We start from the raw sequence: 22,871 nt of genomic DNA, 5'->3' as shown, positions 1-22,871 counted from the left end.
TGTGGCTCATCAGTCAGTTTTCATGTATTCTGCATGTGCTTTTAATGGTTGCAAAGTATGTAAAGTGTGTCTCTGAGGTCAGGTTTGTTAATCATGCTTTCAAATCTACATTTAATTTTCTTTCTAGTCTGCTTTTTCTATCTTAACAGATGTGAGCTGAATCTTCCATTATTATTTTGAATTTGTTGATTTTTGTGTGATTTGATCAAGTTTTGCTTTGAATATTTTGCAGCTTTGCTCATAGGTACATATAAGGCAAATTATTCCTTTTGTTGTTACAGAATGATCCTCTTCATCCTGAATGTTATCTTTTTGTCTAAAAACGATTATCCGACTCACAGATTTCTTTTGGTTAGCATCTGTATGATGTAGCTTATTCTATCCTTTCAATCTTTATTATCTTAGCATATAATTAGGTATATGTTTGAGCCCCTCGTGGCTCAGACAGTGAAGAGTCTGCCTGCAGTGTGGGAGACCCGGGTTTGATCCCTATGTTGGGAAGATCCTCTGGAAAAGGAAATGGCAACCCACCCCAGTATTCTTGCCTGGAGAATCTCAGGGATATGAGGTCGCAAAGAGTCAGACACAACTGAGTAACTTTACTTTCACTTTCAGACATTTGTTCAGTCTTCCCATTGTGTTCTCCTTGATTCTTAACTTTCAAGTTTTCCATCTCTGTTTCTCTCTTTCATTTTCTGAGTTGTATCTTCAGACATGACTTTTTTTTTTTAACCAGTTTTCTCTTAGCATCTATCTGTTTACCTTTTCATTCCTTGATGTTATATGTAGCTCATTTGTAGTCTTTTTAAAATTTCTTTCTCTAGTCTTTAATTATTAAAATAGTCTTTATATATATTTTGATTATTAAAACATCCCAATTAAAGTATTTAGAATTATACTATAATTCTTTCAGTGCTCAAAGCCTGTTACCTGTAAGATGTGTGTGTAGCTCTATGCAGTTTTTTTAAATCACTTTACTGAGGTATGATTGACATACAGAAATCTATACACAGTTAGTATATACAACTTAATAAGCTTGGAGATAAGTGTATACCCTTGAAAGCACCACCACAATCTGTGCCGTTAACATGTGAAAGTTTCCTCTCACTCTATTGTTATTTGTATGTGTGTGTGATGAGAATGCTATTGATGTAAGATCTGTCCTCTTACCAGATTTTTGAGTTTCCGATACAGTATTATCGACTGTGGACACCATGCTGTACAGTAGATCTCTGTGACTTACTCATCTTGTACTACTGAAATTTTGTACCCCTTGACTAGTCCTCCATGTTCCCCCTCTCACCAGCCCCTTGGTAAAACCATTCTATCTACTCTCTGATTCAATGAGTGTGACTATTTTAGTTTCCACATATAAGTGGTATCATGTAGCATTTGTCCTTCTGTGTCTGACTTATCTCACTTAGCAAAATGTCTTCCATGTTGTTGCAAATGGCAGGACTGTGTTCTTTTTAAAGGGTGAATAATCCTTCATAGGGCTTCCCAGGTGACTCAGGGGTAAAGAATCCACCTGCCAATGCAGAAAACGCAGTTTCCATCCCTGGGTCGGGAAGATCAGTTGGAGAAGGAAATGGCAACCTACTCCATATTCTTGCCTGGGAAATCCCATGGACAGAGGAGCCTGGCAGGCTCTATTCCATGGAGTTGCAAAAGAGTCAGACACCACTTCGTGACTAAAAACAACAAAGACAAATCCATTATATATATATATATATATATATATATATATATATATATATATATATATCTGTTGTTGTTCAGTCGCTGAGTCATATTTGACTCTTTGTGACCCCATGAACTGCAGCATGCCAAGTTTCATCATCTCTTGGAGCTTGCTCAAACTCATGTCCATTGAGTCAGTAATGCCATCCAACCATCTCATCCTCTGTTGTCCCCTTCTCCTCCTGCCTTCAGTCTTTCCCAGCATCAAGGTATTTTCCAATGAGTCGGCTCTTCATATCAGGTGGCCAGAGTATTCTGTGTATATATGACATTTTTTCTGCATTCATCTATCATTGGGCATTTAGGTTGTTTCTGTCTTGGCTGTTGTGAATAATGTTGCAGTGAACCTGGGAATACAGATATGGGAGTACAGATCTCTCTTTCAGATCCTAATTTCAGTTTCTCTGGCTCTGTACCCAGAATGCGAACTGCTGGATCAGGTAGTAGTTCTGTAGTTTTTTTATGAACTTCTATACTATTCAGTATTTTCCATAGTGACTCTGTAGTCTTGCATTACCGTCACCACAATCAGGATCCTCAACTGTATCGTCACAGGACTCCCTTTGTTATCCCTTTGTAGCCACATTCAAATCCCCTCCCTGTCCTTGACCCCTGGCCACCGCCAATATGTCTATCATCTTGTAATTATTATTTCACAAGTATTACATAAACTGAATCCTGCTGTGTGCATCCTATTGAGATTGGCTTTTTCACTAGCAGAATTTCCTTAAGTTTCCAAGTAATTGTATGTATCAGTAGTTTGTAACTTATAATATTCTATGATCTGGATGTACCACAGTTTGTTTAGCCTTTCACCCATTGAAAGACAATTGGGTACTTTACGGTTGGGGCTATAACAAAGCTACTGTGAACATTCATTTCCCAATTTTTTTAATGAAAATTTTCAGGTATCACCTACTGTCAACAAAGTACCTTGGTTCTGTATTAGAATGTTTTCATTATAAAGTGTAGTCAATGTGATATATCCATAATTCATATTTTAAATGTTTTTATGGTATTTCTGTAATTTAGATATGCATTAATAGTTTTTATTTTTTGTTCCATTGTTTTTTGGCTTAATTGAAATGAGTCTGTTTGCTTTATGATTTCATTATGTGTCCTTTTTTTATAGGAAGGGAAAATGAGGACTTAAGCTTACTCAAGTCAGTCATTAGACACTTTGAGTATTCTAATCCAGCATATAATATCGTTTTCAACAATGATTACCACACTTTCAAATATAAAAACTCACCAAAAAGAACCAACACCAACAACAACAACCCACACATCTTTATATGTTTTGGGGGAGGAAGGATTGTGACTGACAACTTGTTGAATGAAGTATGTGTGTTAAATATTTGTGTGAATATCCTTTGTTTAGGAAGTCGAGGCACAAGAGGTTCTCAGATTGATAGTCACAGTAGTAGTAGCAACTATCATGACAGCTGGGAGACGCGAAGCAGCTATCCTGAAAGAGACAGATACCCTGAGAGAGACAACAGAGAGCAAGCAAGAGATTCTTCCTTCGAGAGAAGACACGGGGAGAGAGACCGTCGCGACAACAGAGAGAGAGGTTTGTTAACTGAGATACTATTAAATAGTTACCAACAGTGATTGGGAGAATTGTAGTTTTTTCCAACCATTATCAGTTTACTTTTTAACATAAAATATCTTTTAAGACTTTTGTTGGCACACTTTAAGCTATTTATTCATATAATCTTTTTTTTACTTAGTTGAGTAGAGATTATCTAAATAACTGGCTACCAGTACTCACTTGGTAACAGAGCAGGTACTGAATTAGTAGGTACTTGCATACTGCAAGAGTTGAGGTGCCTTGCTGTATGTCTCTTACCTTAACCAAACCGCTCACAGTGTTTTAAAAAACATAGGTGCTTGGGTGCTGTTTCAGGTATTTCTGATTCAGGAGATAGCTTCTCATCTGAGTGTCCTGACCACTCACTCACTCACTAACTGTGACACACAGACTTGTAAGGACTGCCAGAGAGGAACAAGACAAAGGCAGTGATGATAGGGTTAGGGGCTGTCTGGAGAAACAGTTTATTTGTGTTCCTTCCTGAGAATATGTATTACTTAGTTTAGCTAACTTTATATTCTTGTATATTTTAAGCTAAGCTAAAAATTTTCTGTTATTCTACTAGAAGACCTCTTAAATCAGTATTGAAGCAAGATACTAGAAAGCAGTTTAGAAGGGTTATAAGTACTTTCTTAAACAAGCTTTTATTGTCAGTACGTGTTAGGCCTTTGAGCATCTGTGACCTTATGAAGGTCTTACTAACTTTACCTAGTTACTAAAGTAAGGTTTGCTATAATGCTGAAGTTAACGTCATATAAGACCTGACGGAGTAGGGAACTCAGTGTTGATGCTTCAGAGTGGGCTGTTTTATATGTAAGGCAACATTCATCTTGATATGGGTAGGAATAAGAGGAGAGCGAAGACACTAAGACAGCTTGTACTTTTGAGAGCATAGATGAGATCAGAGACATAGATGCGCGCTGCTGAGTTGAGTTTGTTATAGCAAGCTTAATGCGTTTGGGTTGAAAGATGTGTATGATTTCCTTAGTTACAGATGAGGCTGGAGTTGATATGATCTGTGTTAATGCCTGAAATTATTTCTTCCCAAACACTGATTCACCAGTCTTTATTTTCTTTAATCTAACACTGTGTCCTGATAATGCTTTTTTAATATCTTACTTTTTTTCTTTTTTTCTAGTTTGATGTCCCTCTCAGATTTTTCTCATCTCATGCCTGAATTCAGTGTAACATTTGGTTTCAGTCCACATATGTATTGAGTTACCAAAAACTTTGAAAGTTGCTCTTTATATACTCTCTGGCTTAATATTCTTTACAGTATTAAGTCAGAAAATGTATGTTTTAAATCCTTTTATCTTTCAAAATCTGTGAGCTTAGGTATGATAAGGAAATCTGTGTTTATAATTCAGGAGACTTGGGCCAAGAGAAGGGTAATGATTCTTTTCATTGTCAGAGAATAAAGTTCTAAAGCTAAAATTCAAACTGTAGGTTTTCTGACTACATGTCCTGTTGTTTCTATTTTATTTTACTATAAGTACCTCAGTAAATATCAGTTGTACAATTGAAATAGAAATATACTTTTGATTATATATTCTACAAATGATTATTGAGTACTCCTGCACTTTGCTGGGTTTGGGGAGTACAACAGTTCTTACACTTATAGAACTTTATAAAAGGGATGATATGCCCCCTGAAGAAAGAAATGATTGGTGGATGCTATCAAGGAAACATACAAGAGATCCAGATAGAAATAAAGGATGAGTGGGACCTACTTTCCTTAAACAGTGTGCTTATGAAAAATTTGAGATGACATATATGCAGAGGCATAAATGCAAGGAAAGAAGTTAGCATTGTAGGTATTGAGGGTAAAAACATTATATGCAGAGAAAAGAATATGTGCCAATTCTCTGAGATGGGAAATAACTTCATATGTCCTAGAATTTGAAAGAAGATCAGTGTGACTAGAGTATGGTGAGCAAAGGGTGACTAGAGTATGGTGAGCAAAGGGAGATGGGTAGAGGTCAGAGGTAGAGATGTGCTCAGGACCTTGTTCTTGTGCTCAGGAATTTTCTTCACAGGCTGATTAGGGTAGACAGTCAGATATGATAAATACTATTACTGTGTGAAGTCCTGTGAGAAGACAAAGATGCACCTAGAATTCTGAGGCAATCCGCAAAAGCATCCTGAAGAGACGTCTGAATTAGGGCCTGAGGGATGAATAGGAGTTGGCCAGAAGGAGCCATGGAAGAAACGCTGTCAGGTAGAGAGTTTAGCGTGTGCAGACCCACAGGACTGAAAAAACATATGCTTTGGAGAGTAAAGAATCATGAGGTTGGAGCAGAGGTGTGCTACCATTGGAAGGAAAGGAAAGAAGCTAGGAAAAAGGACCATGTTGTAACTGGCCTAATAAGTCAGGCTAACAAATGTGGATTTAATTGCCTTTTTCACTGCCTATAATAAGTACTTTTAAACAGCCTTTTTTTTTTTTTTTTTTTAGCAGTTGGGAAAAAAATAATTTTCATCAATAAAAATAAAAGCATTAGAGAGTCTACAAACAGACCAAAGACAACATGAGACCACTGATAACATGGGCATCCAAGAACTGACCAAAGTCTAAGTTAATAATATGAATTGTAGGAATTGAGAGAGGAAATGGAAAAAAGAAATATTTTGAGAGTGAAATTTATGGTACTTGAATACAGTGGGACTTGGAAAACTCAGAATGGGTTTCATGAGTGGGCATGCCATTCATTAAAAAGTAAGGAAATATGTGAAGAGAGGTATATCTTTGAAAAACACATTTTGGGGGAAGGATACAGAAGGTGAGATGTATTAAGTGATGTTCCTTTCCATTTTCTTTGAAGTATGGAACTTTGTCAGTGTGGTTGGGAAGATGAGAGTTTTCATTTGTTAGAAAAAGCTTGCCTGAATAAAGTAGTCTATTCCCTAACATTGCTATAATCATAAATTTCAAATATGAATTGCTATAAATTACAGTATTGAATTTGTTTCAGGTTGTTTTGTAATCTTTGTGACATTAGTATGACCCCCAAACCAGGAATTCAGACAAAGACACGAGTATATAGTTTTCCAGGAACTATAGTATAGTACATGGAACCATTTTAAATTTAAATTGATTTCAGCAAAAGTAAAAAAAAAGAAGGGGGGGGAGTGTAAGGGAACTGACTTCTAGTCCCGAGAGCCTCATGTATTTACCATTTTTGTGACTTTGATAAATCAACTTTTGGACCATATATTCGAAGAAGAAAAAGAGGAAAGGGAGGGTAGACAGAGTTTAGTTTTCTTTCAGTTTTAAAATTCTATGAACTTTCATAGCTTGATATATAACCTGTAAAGAATAAGCATGGATAATTCTTATCTCTTTTATCTGTGATAAAGGAAATTCAAATTACTATATTGACTCCTTCCCTACAAATATCCTAAAATTATTCTGCTTAATAAGTTGATGCTGGAGATTTCATGTACAAACCCTGTTGGCCATATTGTATTAGGACCTTTATGACTGACTAGTAAACATTACTTTGTAGTGTGAAAATAGAGACATTGTAGTAGCCTAGATCCAGGTAGTAGCCTAGATCCAGGCACAGTGACCTGCTTTTCAAAAATGGCTATCTCTGTGGAAAGGTTCATGCCATTTTCTTAGACATTTTTTGATCCCAGACTAGTTTCTTGCTCAGCTGGGCATATTGGGCAGCATGCATTCAGTCTGTGTTTATATGATTCATGTATTAAAAATATATATATATAAATTTGATGAGGTTATCATTTAACATTTTAAGAAAACAGCTCTTCATCTGAGTAATTATATGATTAAGGTTTTCAGTTTATTATAGTTATTTATAAATATAGATCACTAATAAACACTTTTTATATTTTCAAGATTGCTAAGCATCAGTACCCTTAATATTCTAGTTTATGATAAATTGATATCGCAGCAACAAATACTGACAGATGTTTTGTTCTTCTGTATTTTCCTCACATAGTAGCTACACTTTGTGTATATATTTTCGGCCTGAAATTAGAGGTGTGACTTAAGAGGGAAAATTTTTTTCCTTCAGCTCCTATGTTCTACACCTCCTGCTGCCCCTATTCTTTGCCACCAGTGTTCTCTGGGCCTGCTAGGGGGACAGAGACGATCAGAGGTGAAGGGTAGAGATGGCAGAAAGCGGGGTTGGAGCAGTGGGCTGGAGGCACGGTAGGGAGCAAGCAGAGAAAGATGAAAGGTGGACCAGCGGGAGGTGGGAGCAGGGTTGATGGGAGCAGAAAACGCAGTAGAGGGCAAATGAAAGTTACCTTTAAGAAAAGAATATTTTTAAACATCTAGTGGTGATTATTTGGATGATTAAAAGTAAATATGGTACCTGATTTATATTTGTTGCCAGTGTGACCCTATACACAGATAAAATTTAAGATTTGCCATACTGTCTTAATATAATAGCTTTAATCTGTCAAATTAATCACTGATGAAACTTGATTTTCATTGTAGATCAAAGACCAAGCTCACCAATTCGACATCAGGGAAGGAATGACGAGCTTGAGCGTGATGAAAGAAGAGAGGAACGAAGAGTAGACAGAACGGATGATAGAAGAGACGAAAGGGCTAGGGAGAGAGACCGCGAACGGGAGCGCGAGCGGGAGAGGGAGCGCGAGCGGGAGAGGGACCGGGAGAGAGAGAAAGAGAGAGAACTGGAACGAGAGCGGGCGCGGGAGCGCGAGCGCGAGCGCGAGCGAGAAAGAGAGAAGGAGAGAGACCGGGAGCGAGAGCGAGACCGGGAGCACGACAGAGAGAGGGAGAGAGAGAGGGAGCGCGAGCGGGAGAAAGAGCGCGAGCGCGAAGAGAGGGAGCGGGAGCGCGAGCGCGAGCGGGAGCGGGAGCGGGAGCGCGAGCGCGAGCGGGAGAGAGCGAGGGAGAGGGAGCGCGAGCGCGAGCGCCAGAGGGAGTGGGAGGACAAGGAGAAAGCTCGCGAGGACCGCAGGGAAAAGCGGGAAGACGTCCGGGAAGACCGGAACCCCAGAGACGGCCACGAGGAGAGAAAGTCCAAGTAAGTGACCGCGAGCCGGGCCTTTACAATTCAGAAAGTCCCGTCCATTAAGTTTCTCAAGGGCCCGCAATACCCTGTTCATTGTTTTTCCTCTCTGCGTTTTCGTGTATCTCAGCTTTATTATCTATACTTGGCAAGCAACATCTTTTGAATTGTCGGGGAAAAAGTAACAGTTTTCTCATTCTTTTATTTCTGTATCCAGCGGATACAGTTAATAATTTTTGTTTACTGTTTGCAGCCATTTTTGATGGCACGGTGGTTTGACTGCTGGAGACTTGTTTTTAACAGGAATCCAACCTAACAGTGGTAGAACCAGTGGATTTGTATCTCATCCCTTCATATCCGCTGTATAACAAGTTAATAGAGTTGGCTTATCACCAGGACATAATGCTTGTCCTGTTCCTGATAGTCCTTAATGAGTTTTGTGTACTTAGAAGTTTAGAATCACCGCCTGAAGGCTGCAGAAGCATTCATAATGTCTTAGAACTGAGGAACTTCTGGAACCACCGAAGAAGATGAGAGAGAGAGGGGTCCTCTCTGGACTGTGGAGTTATAGTTGTTGTTTTGTTTAGTGTGGGCTTCCCAGGTGGATCAGTGGTAAAGAACCTGCCTGCCGAGCAAGATACGTGAGTTAGATCCCTGGGTTGGGAAGATCCCCTGGAGTCTCATGTAGGATCACTCTGTTTCTCCAGTCAATCTAGCAGGTCAGCTAGGTCTGAATGACCCCAAATGGCCTTCCTCACATGTCTGGCGATTGGTGCTGGTTGTTGCTTAGGGCATCTTGACCTCTTTTCCTCTAACAATCTAAACTCTGTTTTTGCATATGATAGTAGACACATACCAAGAAGGCAAAAGCAGAAGCTGAAAGGCCTCTTGAGTCCTAAATCTCCAGACTTACACAGTGTCATTTTCACCACATCCTCTTGTCGAACATAGTAAGTCACTGGGTTAGCCCAGATTCAGAGAATGGGGAAATAGACTACCTGATGATGGCAGGAGCTTTAGATAAGGAATTGTTACAAGCTTGGGCCTGTCAGGTGTCATACTACATCTGGGGCCTCATTTTCTACCTGGTTGCTCATCTGTATAAATGGGCCATCAAGGAGGTACATGTGCTCATGTGCTACAGTGTTACTCAACTTCTGGCCATAGTATTTATAAACAGTATTTGTTAAAAAAAAAAAGTGGTCAAAATTCAGTGAAAATATAGGAAAACACTAGAATAACTTAAGTATCCAGAGATACAGAATACTAGTCATCTAAAGTTTAACTAAAGAGTGAAAAATAGTGAACATATGAATTATTTTATTAATTTGTCATTAAGTAGATGATTTAGTTCTAAGAGGTGAGTTAGAACCAGTTTTTATCAGTGTGCCCACAACATGACAGGCACTGGGCTTATGACATAACAAATTTATTCCTCACTGCAGTTTTATGAGATGAACCGCCATTTTTCATCTATATTCAGATGAAAAAGCTAAGAATGACTTCAAGGAATTTATCTAAAATTGCACAATAAGTAACATGACTAAAAGTTGAACTCAAGTCTTATTTGACCCCAAAGCCAATACTAGGTTTTCTGATTTGGCTTTCCAACAAAAGGTATTTCTGTATCATAAAACAGTAAAACTGATGAATAAGTTTTAGTAGAGTTGAATCCTCTGCTGTGTTACCACTTTACAGTAATTAAACCTGGTGAATTTCAGTGAGCAATTCTACATGTATGGTGAAAAAAGCAGAGATGGTGCCATGTATTTTAAGTCCACGATCGTTAAGTCTCAACAAATGAAGAATTTTGTTAAAGATGCTAAATAAATGCCCTTTGTATGATACAGATAGCTCTGATAGTATTGTTATTCTACAATTATATATTCTAGTTATAGTAAGAAATAATAGTAAAAAAGAAAAAAAAAAATCTTTTTCATCCCCTGAAATCTTACAAATTACGTTTGTGTGATTTAGGAAGCGCTATAGAAATGAAGGGAGTCCTAGCCCTCGTCAGTCACCTAAGCGCCGGCGAGAGCATTCTCCTGACAGTGATGCCTACAACAGTGGGGATGATAAAAGTAAGCAGAATCTGTGTTCCCTGTTTCTAGAGTCAGACTCACTTGTAACCATGAGACAATTCTTTTACATCAATAGGGAATGATGAATTAAGATTTAAAATTTTTACTTGCTCTGCTGCTTCTGAATATATCACATTGTGACTAAAAACAAGTATGTGTTTGAAATATGTAGTTGTTTTACCACAGTGGCACTTGTCATTTCCCACTAGTTGTAGTAAAGCCGTACTTCGGTTTTTACTGAAATTATTGTTATTTTTAAACTTTTAAAATGGAAAGGGAGACACTGGTTTGTTACTTATAGGTAACATGCAGTATTGTTAACATGATGAAAGTCTGATGACTTTTATCTTTTGGTCTAGATGAAAAACACAGACTCTTGAGCCAGGTTGTTCGACCTCAAGAATCACGTTCTCTTAGTCCATCACACCTTACAGAAGACAGGCAGGGTAGATGGAGAGAAGACGATCGTAAACCAGAAAGAAAAGAAAGTTCAAGGCGCTATGAAGAGCAAGATTTCAAAGAGAAAGTTTCTTCTGTAGATAAGCAGAGAGAACAGACAGAAATAACAGAGAGCTCCAGAACTCGTTCACAAGACCTGACAGGACACCACCCATCCGAAGATCGAGACACCTCTGATGGAGCTTATGAGGAGAGCAAAAGAAAAGCGAAGATTCAGAAGAAGCCTATTAAGAGAAAGAGAGATGATGATGTTGGAATGGGGAGGGGTAACACAGAGATAGCGTCTGAAGATTGTCAAGTATTTTCACCAAAAAAAGGGCAGAAGAAGAAAAGTGTTGAAAAGAAGCGTAAGAGGTCCAGAGGTGATTCTGACATCTCTGATGAAGAAACGGTGCAGCAGAGTAAGAAGAAAAGAGGCCCGAGGACTCCGCCTATCACAGCCAAAGAGGAGCCGGCTGACATGCCCAGTGATAAGGATGGCGCTCTGGAGGACCCTCAGAAGAAAGAGGATACAGCGTTCAGTGACTGGTCGGATGAGGACGTGCCTGACCGCACGGATCTGACGGAGCCAGAGCATGCCGCCACTGCCACCACCCCTGGAAGAACCCCTTCGCCGTCTTCTCTCCCTCCTCCCCCGCCTCCTCTGTCTGCTACTGCGGCCACCCCTGCCACGGCCTTCGGCACATCGACCACCACCATTTCCACCTCCGCCCTCCTCACCACCAATACATCTTTTACCAGTGAAGACTCCCATAGGAAGTGCCACAGAACACGAGCGGAAAAGGTAGAGGCGCCTCATGTTACTATAGAAGACGCACCGCATCGCAAGCCAGTGGATCAGAAGCGGAGCAGCAGCCTCGGCAGCAACCGGAGCAATCGCAGTCACACGTCTGGCCGCCTCCGCTCCCCATCCAACGACTCTGCTCATCGAAGTGGGGATGACCAGAACGGTCGAAAGAGAGTGCTGCATAGCGGCTCAAGAGACAGAGAAAAAACTAAAAGTCTGGAAATCACAGGAGAGAGAAAATCCAGGATTGATCAGCTAAAGCGTGGAGAACCTAGTCGAAGTACTTCCTCAGGTAATAAAAACAAATTGTAACCTAACCAGTGTTATGTGAGTGTATTTTGTACATTTTTATGTTCTGTTCGAATTATAATTTTAAAGTAAATGATAAGTTGTTTATACACTGCCCTAAATTTTTTCAAGGAGCTTAAAAAGCTTAGCCATCCCACCATGATGTTACCTATTATCACATTAATACCAGTAGAGTAGAGGTACCTTCAGTGACGTCACTCAGTTTAACACCAGCATCTTAGTATATCTTGGTGGAAAGCACTTACATGTTCAGGTTCTCTATTGATGCCTAAAAATTTTAACCTGGTTCTGCTTCTTGCAACCAGTGCTTTTTCTCTGTTGACTGCGTAGATGAGGTAGGGGGAGAGGAGGAGGTACATAATGAAATGGTCAGTTCTGTTAATGCTTACTTATTTTTACATATTTCTTTAAAGATCTTTTGTGGTTATAGTGGAAATAAGGAAACAAACATGCTTTTTGCATATTTGACACTACTGAAGAGTGGTGGATGTTTTTCTTTGAGATGAATTTTTTCCTTAAGATGAGTTCTTTGGATAATCTAAAATAAGTACCGAAAAAGAGAAATTGTAAGTTTTAATTTATCATGTGTTAAGTCTTTGTATATGGTACATTGATTTTAGATCGCCAGGATTCAAGAAGCCATAGTTCCAGAAGAAGTTCTCCTGAGTCAGATCGACAGGTCCATTCAAGATCGGGGTCGTTTGACAGCAGAGAGAGGCTTCAAGAGCGTGACCGTTATGAGCACGAGAGAGAGCGGGAGCGAGAAAGGAGGGACGTCCGGCAGAGAGACTGGGAGCGGGATGCCGATAAAGATTGGCCCCGGAATAGGGAACGGGATCGACTGCGGGAACGGGAGAGGGAACGGGACAAAAGGAGAGACTTGGACAGGGAGAGGGAGAGACTACTCTCCGATGCCCTGGAAAGGGACCGGGAGAGGGACAGGGACAGAACGTTCGAAGGTTCTCAAGTAGAGTCTGTAAAACGCAGTGAAGTCAAACTGGAGAGTGACCATGACAGAGAACTAGAAGGCGGTTCCCGAGACTCTGGAGCTTTGGATAAAGAAAGGCTGGATAAAGATCTGGGATCTGTGCAGGGATTTGAAGATGCAAGTAGAGCTGAGAGGACTGAGAGTGTGGAAGGTGAGTGTCACTCCTTTCCGTCTGTTTCTCTCCCCCGGTTCGTCTCAAATCTCATAGGAAACCAGTACTTCCTTTTGAAGGGTTATCTGATATGATGATTGACTGCATTGTTTTAGGGAAAATAGATTTTGTAAGGAAAAGGCCTATGATACTTAAAAACTTGTACTCGTTAGTACTTTTAAGGTAGACTTGGTTCTAATAAGCCTAAATGAGAGAGAATTATAGTCATCCTTCAGTCTCTCAGTATCTGCAGGAATGAGTTCCAGAGCCCGCCACAGGTAGTAAAATCTGTGGATACTCAGGTCTCTTATTAAAACTGACTACCAGCTCCTAGAATGAGGGACTCTGAGAAGGCCACGTACACCCTTTTACCCAGTCAGAGCCAGCCTCCACTGTGTGGCCCTCTTGTCCATCCTTCACCCCCAGCCTGCTGTACAAACTGACTCACCTCTGTTCTCTGGATGGTCTCCCTCCTCAAGCCTTCTCTGAGCCTGCTCTTCCCATTGCCTGACAGACTTTTTCCCTTCTATCTTTTCTTACTCAGACAGCAAGTCCCAGTTTATAGATTATTTCCTCTGTGAAACCGTCTCTGCTAAAGGTGCTCTTTGAAATTGCCAAAGCACCTTGTTTATACATCTTTAATAGCATCTCTGCACCATATTGTAAATTATTTTTCCATGGTTCTCTCCCCATTATATTGTACTCCTTTGTTAGGCACCATAGGTTTTTATTTCTTTATCTTCACGCCTCTAGCAAGGACACAATAAATAGCTGATGCATGAAAATCTGTCCTGCCTGTCCATACCTGTCCTACATCTTATTCTGTGATGAATTATAGCCCAGGGTAACAATAGTAATGGCCTCTCCTGAGAATGCTCCTGGAAATTCTGCCTCCATGAACTGTCCAATTCTGATACCAGCGCTTATGTGCCCTTTCCACTTTAAGCCCCCAAGAAACTTCTTGGATGCTTAGTACATGAGCAGTACTATTTTACATTCCTTTCATTTGCTGTACTGTAGCACTAGTCCCAGAATAACGTTGTTCACATTCTTCTAAAACTATAAACATCCTTGTATCTTTTGGTTATTTGGTTAGATATATTTCAGTACACCAAACTGTTAACATATTTTTTTCTACTTGACAAAAACGTTTCTACCTCAGTGGTCGTCACATTCATTTTTATCTAAAATTTGAATTTCAGTAGCATCAATTTGTGAGCCATAGTACTATTGGAGGTACAACCTTGGGGTATAATTGAATGTAATTTGAACTAATCATTATAATCACTCTCCTGTGATTGGAATTTGTGCCCTTCATCCCTAAAATATACCATTCATTGGTTGTGATCATGGATAATGTGGCATGGAGATTTAGAAGTGAAATGAAAAACTTTACCCACTTAAAGTAGGATAGTTTAATAAGCTTGAAAAGTTAAAAACCCTTTTATTTGCATTTATGTTTAGATGTATATTTGTATAATAAAGTTGTTAAAATTGTTTAGAAGTGAATTGGTGGGGGTATGAGGAGATTAGTACAGAATTAATAGAGTAGAAAATTATTAGAAATGACTAGAAACATCCCATAGTTTATTTGCTGCAAGTTTATATCTGTAAAGGATAGTGTTGCATTTTGAAACCTAGTTTTGTAAACTCAGTAAAGTATATGGATAGAACCTGCTTAGAAATCTTAAATGTACTGTGTAGTACTATGATAATTCAGGTTTACAAGTAACTCGCCAAGAGACAAAGCTTTAGCATAGGTAGTTGAGACAAGTTGGTAAATAAAGAAATGGAAGATACAGTAGTGGTTAATAACAAAAATACTTAAAAATTATATTACAGCAATCTTTTAAAATTGCATTTATTAATTAAAGGAAAACATTGGCATAGGGAAGATGAATTGGGAGATCAGTGGCGGAGGGGGATGGGGATTAATTATTTCTACCTCACCACTGTAGAGTTCTTCATATCATGAATAAAATATTATGAGCTAAGATTTAAACTTCAAATTAATCCTAGTAATTAGTTTGCAAGCTTTTAAAAATTGAATTTATTTTGATAAAGAAATTAATGCATCCTTCTGAAATTAGTGGATCTTCTGAATTAGTTTTATTATAAAAAGTTAACTAGTATTTGTTAGTGGTAGATTTTATTTCTCATATTTTAATTGTAATCTTATAACCTATTTCTGTATTGCTGTCCATACTGTGTTCTTGTCATTAAAACTAAATTAGTTCATTTTTAAGTTTTCTTTTGGAATTATCAAGTGTTTTGACTAATTAAGAAATGTAGTTTTAAATTAAAAAATGCTTCTCAATTTTTTTAGTGTGCCCAGCCTCTCCTCTTTGTTTTCACTTAGATGTCCCTTTGTTTTAATGCTCTCTTTGGCATGAAATTAATTTTTCTGTTTAACAGGAGACGACGAATCCAAGCTAGATGATGCGCATTCATTGGGATCTGGTGCTGGAGAAGGATACGAGCCAATCAGTGATGATGAACTAGATGAAATTCTGGCTGGTGATGCTGAAAAGCGGGAGGACCAGCAGGATGAGGAGAAGATGCCAGGTAATCATTGCAGAGGTGGTTGAACATAAAAGGTGTTTAATTATGATACTGAGGTATTCTTTGTTCCCTTTCATGCTGTAAGAATTGATAAAACACAGAATCTTCCCAGTTGTTTTAATTAACATTGAAAGGCCAATAAAGTGAAAATTATAGTTATTATGCTCTGTTCATATTTAAATAGACATTGCTTATAAATTGAAAAGGGCAGTATCTAAAATAGCACAATTGTAAGATTTCCTTTCCAGGGTTTGATTCCTATTGTAGGACCTAGAATTTAAAACAGATGGTAGGTATATGGTACAGAGCTTCACAACTGTGTTCCACAAACTGTTGAAATGACCATTCAGAAACCTAATAAGTTGAGGTTGTATTTGAACACTATTTCTATACTTCTCTTGATTTTCTAAATTCAGTAATATTTTCACTTACAGTATTTTATTCATTGCCAGAGCTTACTCCAGTGACTACACCATGAATCGACAACCTTTATTGTTCTTGAATCATCCCAATTAGTCTAATTGTTACTAACAATTTATCATAGTAAGGGTTTTGGGGTATGTAGAATATCAAAGCTTTATTTTGACTTAATTTGCTCTTGTATTTTACAGTTTTTTATACTAATGTATAATGTATGTATGTTGTTCTTATTATTATCAGCTATTAGGGGTTTCTGAATAGAACATTATTTTGTTAATTTCCTAAACTGTTCCTTGTCAGTCGATAGATTATTCTCAATTTTAATTATAGCCACTGCCTGATTCTTAAAGTTTTCATAATGAATTATTTGGTTTTTTAAAAAGTAGTGTCTGTGTGTTTGTCTGTTGTGCATGTACTCATTCAAACTAAATACATTCCTAGATTTAATTAACCCTTGGATGATTCCGGTACCAAGTTTCAAAATGTTAGACCTAGTCTTAGTGAAATAGTGGAATTCTTTCATTGAGACTCTCTCAAGCAATGTAAAGGCATTATTTGTAGGAATGGGTTTGCTTAGGTGCTTGTTTGGTTGCTTTTTGTTTGTTTTGGATTTTTCTTTATTGAAGTATAATTGACATAAAGTACATTAATTTCAGGTGCACAACATAGTGGTTAGACATTTGTATATTCATTGCAACATGATCACCACATTGTCTAGTTACCTTGACATGGTGTCGTCTACCGCCATGCAAAGTTAGTTTTTTTCCTTGTGATGAGAACTTTTCATACTTTCTAGCAACTTTTAATGTTGGAATACAGTGTTGTTGACTAGAGTTACCACACTCTAGATTGCATTGCCATGATTTATTTATCATTGCAAGTTTGTACCTCTTGATACCCTTCACACATTTTGTCTAACCTTCAGATCCCTCCCCCTCTGGAAACCACCAATATCTGTATCTGTGAGTTTGGATTTCTTTTTTTTTGTTTGATTCTTTTAGATTCCACATATAAAAGAAATGTGGGTGGGTGGGAGCATTTGCCTATGACCTCTTTACTATTTTCCTTTGGTGAGGAAGTTTATTTGTAAAATTTCTTAGATTCTAAATACTAGTTTTTATAGAAAATCTTTTAAGAATATGCCTTTTTAAAATTAATTATTATTTGCTTTCCTGTGTCTTGCAATCTGTATTTCTCCCTGGATAACAGGAATGGTATTTCTTGGTGTAAGAAAATTGTATAACTTTTTGTAGATCCGCTAGATGTGATAGACGTGGATTGGTCTGGTCTTATGCCAAAGCATCCAAAAGAACCACGAGAGCCTGGGGCCGCGCTCTTAAAATTCACACCTGGAGCTGTTATGCTGCGAGTTGGCATTTCTAAAAAGTTGGCTGGTCCTGAGCTCTTTACAAAAGTCAAAGAAACATGTCAGAGACTTTTAGAAAAGCCCAAAGGTAATTCCATCCCAATTTAAGTGTGTAATGTCTAATATAAATATGAAGATGCCTTTGAAAAGGATTCTGTTCTGTTCTTATGTAGCAGTTATAAGAATTTTTTTTAAAGAATCATTTATTTTCATTATTTAATCCTCATGGTCAAAGTTTGTTTTATTTTGAGAGAAATTTAAACCTACAGATAAGTTGTAAACATAGCACAGTGATCTTTCTGCATCAAAATTAACAGGTAAGTGTGAAAGTGCTCAGTGGTTTGCCCAGGGCTAAATGAGGTAGATCTTAGGAAAGTGAACTTAGATATTTTTCATATCTAAGCAGATTGATAATCCTGGCAGTGCTTTCCCCTGGGAAATGGACAATTTTGCTCAAATGCAGATGTTTAGATTGAGCCTTTTACAAAGTGCTTAAGAACTCAGTCTGTGAACCAGATGGCCTGGATTCCAACAGGAATCTATATGTTACTGTCACCATCTGCAAACTGGGAGTAATTACACTGCCAAGCCACCTGATTGTTAGGAGGAGCAAATGAGTTACCACAAGTAAAACACTTAGAATAGTTTTTGACATGCAGTGGTGCCTAGTATATACTCCTACTGTATTTAGTTTGAAAACACTTTATCACATTGATTTTAGACAGTGAAAACAGCTACAGCTTTTTATTATTCCAGAACATTTTTAGTTTGTAGAATTTTTTTTTCCCCTGCTGTTATCTGAAACCTACCTCACTGTGTTTTGGCAGCTTATTGGGCTTCCCTGGTAGCTCAGCTGGTAAAGAATCCACCTGCAATGCGGGAGACCCCAATTTGATTCCTGGGCCAGGAAGTTTCCCTGGAGAAGGGATAGGCTACCCACTCCAGTATTCTTGGGCTTCCCTGGTGGCTTAGATGGTAAAGAATCCACCTACGATGCAGGAGACCCAGGTTCAGTCCCTGGGTTGGGAAGATCCCCTGTGTTTTGGCAGCTTATTAATACTTTATTAATGGGGAAGAGGAATGTGAAAAGGATAGGAGGTATAAAGGTGAAAGCGGTAAGATTATTTAATGTTCTATCATGTTCATGAGAGTGAAAAAGTTTGAGGTAAAAGAATTGAGCTTTTTACTGATATAAAATTGGAAAAAGTTTGTTTTATGTTTCATGAATATATGTTGTCTCTTCAGCTTAGTATAAGCAGAAACTGTCTTGATTTTAATATGGCCCAATATACATAGACTGTATGTGTCAGAAACATAAATTATAAGTGAATATGTGTTAATCTGACAAATGACCACTGTCTTAAGTTCTTTCCCCATTCTTTCTCCCTTGTTTGATTGGCTCTGTGATCTTAAGCACGTAACTCCTGTGGGCATAAAATGATGTAACGAAACCCCTAAGGTCTTATCCACATCTGCAGCTATTTGCTTCTGTGACTTTTGTTAATGGCGTTTCAAGTTAAAATCTGTTACATAGTTAGCAAAATCAGACTAGTTTGTCCCTGACTAATGATCACTGTGAAGAGGGATTTGATTTTTCCTTACCAAGTAGTCCAGGCTTCCCTGGTGGCTCAGACAGTAAAGAATCTGTCTGCAATATAGGAGACCCGGGTTCAATCCCTGGGTCAGGAAGATCCCCTGGACGAGGAAATGGCAACCCACTCCAGTATTCTTGCCTGGAAAATCCCATGGGCAGAGAAGCCTGGTGGGCTACAGTCCATGGGGTCTCAAAGAGTCGGACACGACTGAACGACTAACACTTTACCAAGTAGTCCTGTTTTTTGGTGGTGAGATAGCTTTATTAGAGAACTAATATATGATACTGAATAGAAGTTCTCTAAGGAATAGGACTTTATTTACTGCTATATCCAGTGTCTGATGATCTGTACTACTAATTTTGCCATTGCTTTGAATAGTATGTGACACATAGTATTTGGTAAATATTTGAGAAATAACTGATACTGATTTTTTTTTCTAATCCATTTTGTCTGTTTCTGTGTCCCAATACTGAAGAAAGTATATCCCTGCTCAGTATGTAATTTTTAAATTGGAGTATAATTGCTTTACAGTTTTGTGTTAGTTTCTGCTGTGCAGTGAAGTGAATCAGCTATATGTATACATATGTCGCCTCCCTCTTGGACTCCCCCCCCGCCATCCCACCCCTCTAGGTCCTCACAGAGCATTGAGCTGGGCTCCTTGTGCTGTACAGCAGCTTCCTACTAGCTATTTTATGCACAGTTGTGTGTATATGACAATCCTAATTTCCCAGTATTACCCCAGGCTCCTTTGTCCATGGGATTCTCCAGGCAAGAGTACTGGAGTGGGTTGCTATTTCCTTCTCCAGGGAATCTTCCTGACCCAGGGACTGAACCCGGGTCTCCTGCATTGTAGGCAGACGCTTTACCATCTGAGCCACCAAGGGAAGTCAGTGTTGGTAACTTCGATAATATATAGACTTTGTGGAATATTCATCCAAGCAGTTGTTAACACTTCTGTTTTCAGAAGCCTTAATGTGTTCTTTTTTTTTTGAAAGATACAGACAGTCTCTTTGAACATGAACTCGGGGCTCTCAACATGGCTGCATTACTACGAAAAGAGGAAAGAGCAAATCTGCTTAGTAATCTTGGACCATGTTGTAAAGCGTTATGCTTCAGACGGGATTCTGCAATCCGAAAGCAGCTTGTGAAAAATGAGAAGGTACTGTTATTTCCTTAGAAAAATCGGAAAGTGTTGAGTCGTATGGACATATTTTTCATTTGATTGCTTTACGGTGAGGTTGAGGTCTCATTATGTTTTTATGAGTTGGTTTCCCAGTCATATACACATGTAAGAGAAAAAATTTTATTAGAATTTATAATACCTTTTATTTTACTTTAATACTATTGAAGAACATTTGTTTTGAATAGCGAATTGTTACTGAGACTTAAAGAAAATTTAAAATACTCTATTCCTGTGAAATACTTTTCATTTGCAAAGTTTCTTTCAGTAATAAAATATACTAGAAATTTATTTAAATTGAAGATCAAGGAAAAACATTTCCCAGATAGAGTGGTAAGGAGACTTTATTACTATATAGAATGTGTTTATATATATAGTGTTTATGAAAATATACCAAGTTGAAGAGAGGAAATAAATAGAAGTGATTACATGTAAGCATTTACTTGAGCAGAATAAAAGGACTTGAAACCCAGCTATTTTCTGTTTGGTTCAGGTAAGGAACCCCAGTTGAGAGGCTGTATGGTTTGCAGTGTCATCAGACTCCTGCTCCCTTTTTATAAAAAATATTTTATAACATTTCCTGGTTCCTTCTCTAATGTGCCATAGTACCCTTCAAAAATTATACCTAAAAACACCCCTGCAAATTTCTCGTTGAGAACCATTGTGCAGAACCTTGTAAATCCTTCTAGTTGAGGGCAGATCACAGACATGACGTTATCAAAGTTCTGTTATGGTTTGGCCATTATATCGTTGGTTATAAGGGGTTAGAGTAGGGAAGAAGGTGGAGTTCGGAGGGGAAGCAAAGGAAGGGTTTTTTTTTTTGAATGATGAAATTTCTCTCTTCTATTCTGATTGTGCTCATGGTTTCTTAACTATAAACATGAGTTAAAAACTCATAGAACTGTATACATAAAAAGCCAGTTTTAGTGTATCACAACTTCAAAAAAAGGCATCATTGTTCCTTTAAGGATTCTAGAAGAGAAATACCAGAGTGCTGGAAATAGCAAATCTTACCCTATTTTCATTATTCATGGTTGGAGAATGTTAAACAAAATTTCACGACAGTAACTTTCAAAACTTCTAAGATAGCTTTAGGTTCCAATAATAGAGGTCTACCTCTTAGAACAAAGGAGGTGGTAGTTTCTCAGTAGATTGCGTGGATCAGCTGTCTTTGGAGAATTTGTTCAGTTCTAGAGCCTGCATCTTATGGCACATTAGCAGACCAGTAAGGAGTGTGGAATGTTTGGTGCCCTGTGAAAGTAAGATTGAACTAGTGTGGAACTTCATATAATGTGCCATGTGTTTTTGTTGTTTTGTTTTGTCATTGGAAACAATGAAGTGAAAGCTACCTGATTACCTGTCAGGGATTGTCAAGATTGCTTTCTTTTCTAAGGTTCCTTGAGTCTGAAAACAGCATTTCTTAATTTTGCTTTTAAATATCCAGTACAGCCCACGTGGCACTACTAGTAAAGAACTTGCCTGCCAATGCAGGAGATGTTTGATCCCTGGATTGGGAATGCCCCCTGAAGGCGGGCATGGCTACCCACTCCAGTATTCTTGCCTGGAGAATCCCATGGTCAGAGGTGCCTGGCGGGCTACAGTCCATGGGGTCACAAAGAGTCTGACACGACTAAAGCGACTTAGCATGTACGCACAGCTAGCTTAATACCTATCCCAAACTGATTTTTCTTACAACGGATCTTTGTTAGCAGCTAAACCTGTCTTTTCTACTGTCACCTAATCTACCTCTTTTTAAACTTTTTCTCCAAATAGGGCACAGTAAAACAAGCTTATACAAATGCTCCAGTGGTAGATAATGAGCTGTTACGACTGAGTCTTCGATTATTTAAGCGAAAGACGATGTGCCAAGCCCCAGGACCTGAAAAGACTGAAGATAATAAACTTTCACAGTCCAGTATCCAACAGGAACTGTGTGTGTCTTAAGACTGAAGTCCAGGTACACTTTTGGTACTATTTTCCTTCAGCAGTGCTTATTCTTTTTCAAACTTCTTTGGTTTGACAAGCGTTATTAGTGACAAAGACAGAAAAGACTTACCAGCATGCTAAAATAGTGCTGAACTTTTGATAAAGTTTAAAGACACTAGTTTGGCGAGCTTAAGATTTTACATAAATTTTTACACTGTCCAAAATAATGTGAAAGCATCTAGATTGAGTTGTAATTTATTCTGTACCTTTTGGTAAAACTGAAGCTTTTGAAAACAGTCATCCTTACGCTTCTAGCCTACACGAATTTTTTTATGAAATGGAGCCAGAGCCACTGACTTATGTACGGGATCATCCTTACAGAAACTGCGATTCTGCTGTTCACTGAATAAACACACACACACACCATGCGCCACTGTGACGCAGGACTCAGAGGGGCTGCTGGGTGTGGGCCGGCCTCTGCAGGAACAAGCCACAGTCCTGTTTTCTGAAATTCTAAGCAGAACTGCTTAATGACTCTTCAGTTTTTTAAAATATATGTGCATTGTTACAATGTATATTGGATATATTTCAATTCTCAATGGTTTTGTTTGTTATCAGAGATTGTCAGCTATTTTTATTTTTAATAAATGTACCTTCCCTTGTTCTAGATTTACTTTGTTCATTAATCTTATTCCTGATGTTCAAAA

General features: G+C 38.4%; 1 protein-coding gene across 1 annotated transcript in view; it reads left to right on the top strand.

The window, feature by feature from the left end:
* Positions 1–22,652, top strand: part of ZC3H13 (zinc finger CCCH-type containing 13) — a 98,468-nt gene extending 75,816 nt beyond the window's left edge. The window contains exons 10-18 of the mRNA XM_052650128.1: positions 3,122–3,313; positions 7,800–8,355; positions 10,318–10,421; positions 10,781–11,959; positions 12,597–13,115; positions 15,531–15,680; positions 17,351–17,551; positions 20,054–20,217; positions 22,012–22,652. Of these exons, the coding sequence (XP_052506088.1) occupies positions 3,122–3,313; positions 7,800–8,355; positions 10,318–10,421; positions 10,781–11,959; positions 12,597–13,115; positions 15,531–15,680; positions 17,351–17,551; positions 20,054–20,217; positions 22,012–22,182 (3,236 nt within the window). The 3' untranslated portion in view covers positions 22,183–22,652. The remainder of the gene's footprint in view (positions 1–3,121; positions 3,314–7,799; positions 8,356–10,317; positions 10,422–10,780; positions 11,960–12,596; positions 13,116–15,530; positions 15,681–17,350; positions 17,552–20,053; positions 20,218–22,011) is intronic.
* Positions 22,653–22,871: the final 219 nt, after the last annotated feature.

Source organism: Budorcas taxicolor, chromosome 12, assembly GCF_023091745.1.
Source record: "Budorcas taxicolor isolate Tak-1 chromosome 12, Takin1.1, whole genome shotgun sequence".
NCBI classification, from domain to species: Eukaryota; Metazoa; Chordata; class Mammalia; order Artiodactyla; family Bovidae; genus Budorcas; species Budorcas taxicolor.
Note: the sequence above shows the minus strand (reverse complement) of the source record. Positions and strands in the feature narration are given on the sequence as shown.